Consider the following 2,230-nt stretch of genomic DNA (forward strand, 5'->3'; position numbering starts at 1 on the left):
ACCAAGAACTCATAGTGTCCATATCTCATTCTGAATGTGGTCTTCTTGATATCTTGCTCTCTTACTTTAAACTGATGATATCTCGACCTAAGATCGATCTTTGAGAAATAGCTCAAACCTTGCAGCTGATCAAACAGGTCGTCAATCCTTGGCAATGGATACTTGTTCTTTACCGTTGCCTTGTTTAGCTCTCTATAGTCTATGCACATCCTCATGTTTCCATCATTATTTTAACGAATAACACTGGCTCTCCCTAGGGTGATGAACTAGGTCTAATGAAATCGTTGTTCAACAACTCCTGAAGTTGTGTCATAAGCTCCTGCATCTCCATTGGTGATAATCGGTATGATGCTTTCGCTATTGGTGTCCATCCTGGCAACAAGTCTATTCGAAACTCTACTTGTCTATCAGGGGGCAATCTAGGAAGATTTTTGGGATAGACTTTCAAATAATCACACGCCATTGGTATTCTTTGTATCTCTTTCTTTTCCTTTTTTGCATCAATCACAAACACCAAGTATGATGTGCATTCTTTGGACAAACATTTTCTAGATTTCATCATGGAAATGATTCTAGAATTTACTCTATGTTTGTCCCTATACACCATAAACGATTCTTTTCCAGGTGGGTTTACTCTCACTATCTTCTTCCTGCATATCTCGACATAGTTCGCACTAAGCCAATCCATTCCTAGTCTGATATCAAAACTGTTCAAATCAATAGGCAACAACTCCTCGTGGAATTTATTTCCGTTTAAGTCGATGATTATGTTTTTAATGCAATTGCTAACAAGTATGAATTTGTCACTGGCAACTTTTACAACTAGAGCACTATCAAGTTTATCTACAGGCAATACTAGTCTTCCACTAAATTTGTGCGATATAAAGGAGTAATTAGCTTCATAATAAAACAATATATTGGCGAGCAATCCATTTACAAGAAAGGTACCTGAAGCGACATCTCCTGCATCCTTTGCTGCTTCCAGGGTCATTTGGAATGCTCTTGCCTTTGGCCTCAACGGAACATTAGGCCTTGCTGCCTCTTTCTTCTTCAGGCAGTCCTTAGAAATGTTCCCTTCTTCGTTACATCCATAACACACCCTCTTGCTGGATGTACACTCATTGGATTAATGCCATATTTTTCCACACTTGTATCAAGTGACTTCCTCGCCACACTTTCCAAAGTGCTTCTTTTTTCACTTCTCATACCATCTTGATTCACCTCCTCCTCCTCCTCCAAATTTCTTGGAACCAGACTTCAAGAACTTGCTTTTCTTGTTGGACCTTGAAGATCCTTCAAACTTCATCTTCTCGCCAACTTCAACCTTGTTGGTGACTCTACCCTTGATCATCTCTTCAACAGACATAGCAGCCCAGATGGCTACCTCAAGAATAGGTGTCTGACATACTGGCACAATGTACTCCCATGGTAGTCCCTTCACATACTTATCGATTTTTGTTAGCTCGTCAGCGATGATGTGCAAATCATACTCCATCTTGTCTATGAAGGTATTGGTATACTCATTAATGGACATGTTGCCCTTTTTCAACGTTAGAAATTGGTTTTCTAGCTCTAGCAGGTTTTTGGCTGAGCAGAAATTGCGTTTAAAGTGTAACAAGAACTCTTCCCATGTCAGTTTTAGTGGCTCATTGGGGATTATGGTCTTCCCCAAAGTGTTTCACCAAAGAACGACACCACCTCTAAACTGACGTATTGCATAAGTGGTTTGTAGCTTGCCCTTGCAGCCACATGTTATGATAGATAGCTCCATTTCAGAGATCCAATCCATAACTCTGATTATATCTTCTTTCCCAGTAAAAGTTGATGGTTTGCAAGTCGTAAAGTCCTTATACTTTCATCCGTTCATTTCAATTCCTTCATCCTGCTTATTTCTTCTAACCACTGGTTCGGCTTGACTAACAATTCTACTATAGTTTCCTTCTTCTGACTGTCTGATGTTTAGTTTCAGTTGCACAATAGTCATAGTGGGTTCATCCCTATTATGTTGAAGTAGACACCTTGTTTCTTCTATATGATGATCCAACATCATTTGGATCATTGCTTGTACCCCTGCCATCGTGATTGGCTCGGGTGCAGTTGCTACTTCTGGTGCATGCTCAATCACTTGTGGTTGCGCCTGCTGATTGCCATTAGCATTTCCATTAGCGTTTCCGAATCTGCTTCGGGTTCTTGCCATGTTGATCTATACACCAAAGTAGGAGAATTTTGA

General features: G+C 40.1%; 1 protein-coding gene across 1 annotated transcript; it reads right to left on the bottom strand.

The window, feature by feature from the left end:
* Nucleotides 1-253: 253 nt before the first annotated feature.
* Nucleotides 254-1,495, bottom strand: LOC145089851 (uncharacterized). The gene is made up of 3 exons (XM_079028243.1): nucleotides 1,365-1,495; nucleotides 584-1,106; nucleotides 254-490 (listed from the first exon to the last, which is right to left on the bottom strand). Exons 1-3 carry the CDS (start codon nucleotides 1,493-1,495, stop codon nucleotides 254-256), a joined length of 891 nt encoding a protein of 296 aa, XP_078884369.1.
* Between the last annotated feature and the right edge of the window lie 735 nt (nucleotides 1,496-2,230).

This window comes from Lactuca serriola, chromosome 2 (genome assembly GCF_051521515.1).
Source record: "Lactuca serriola cultivar US96UC23 chromosome 2, Lser_US96UC23_V15, whole genome shotgun sequence".
In the NCBI taxonomy this organism is placed as follows: Eukaryota; Viridiplantae; Streptophyta; class Magnoliopsida; order Asterales; family Asteraceae; genus Lactuca; species Lactuca serriola.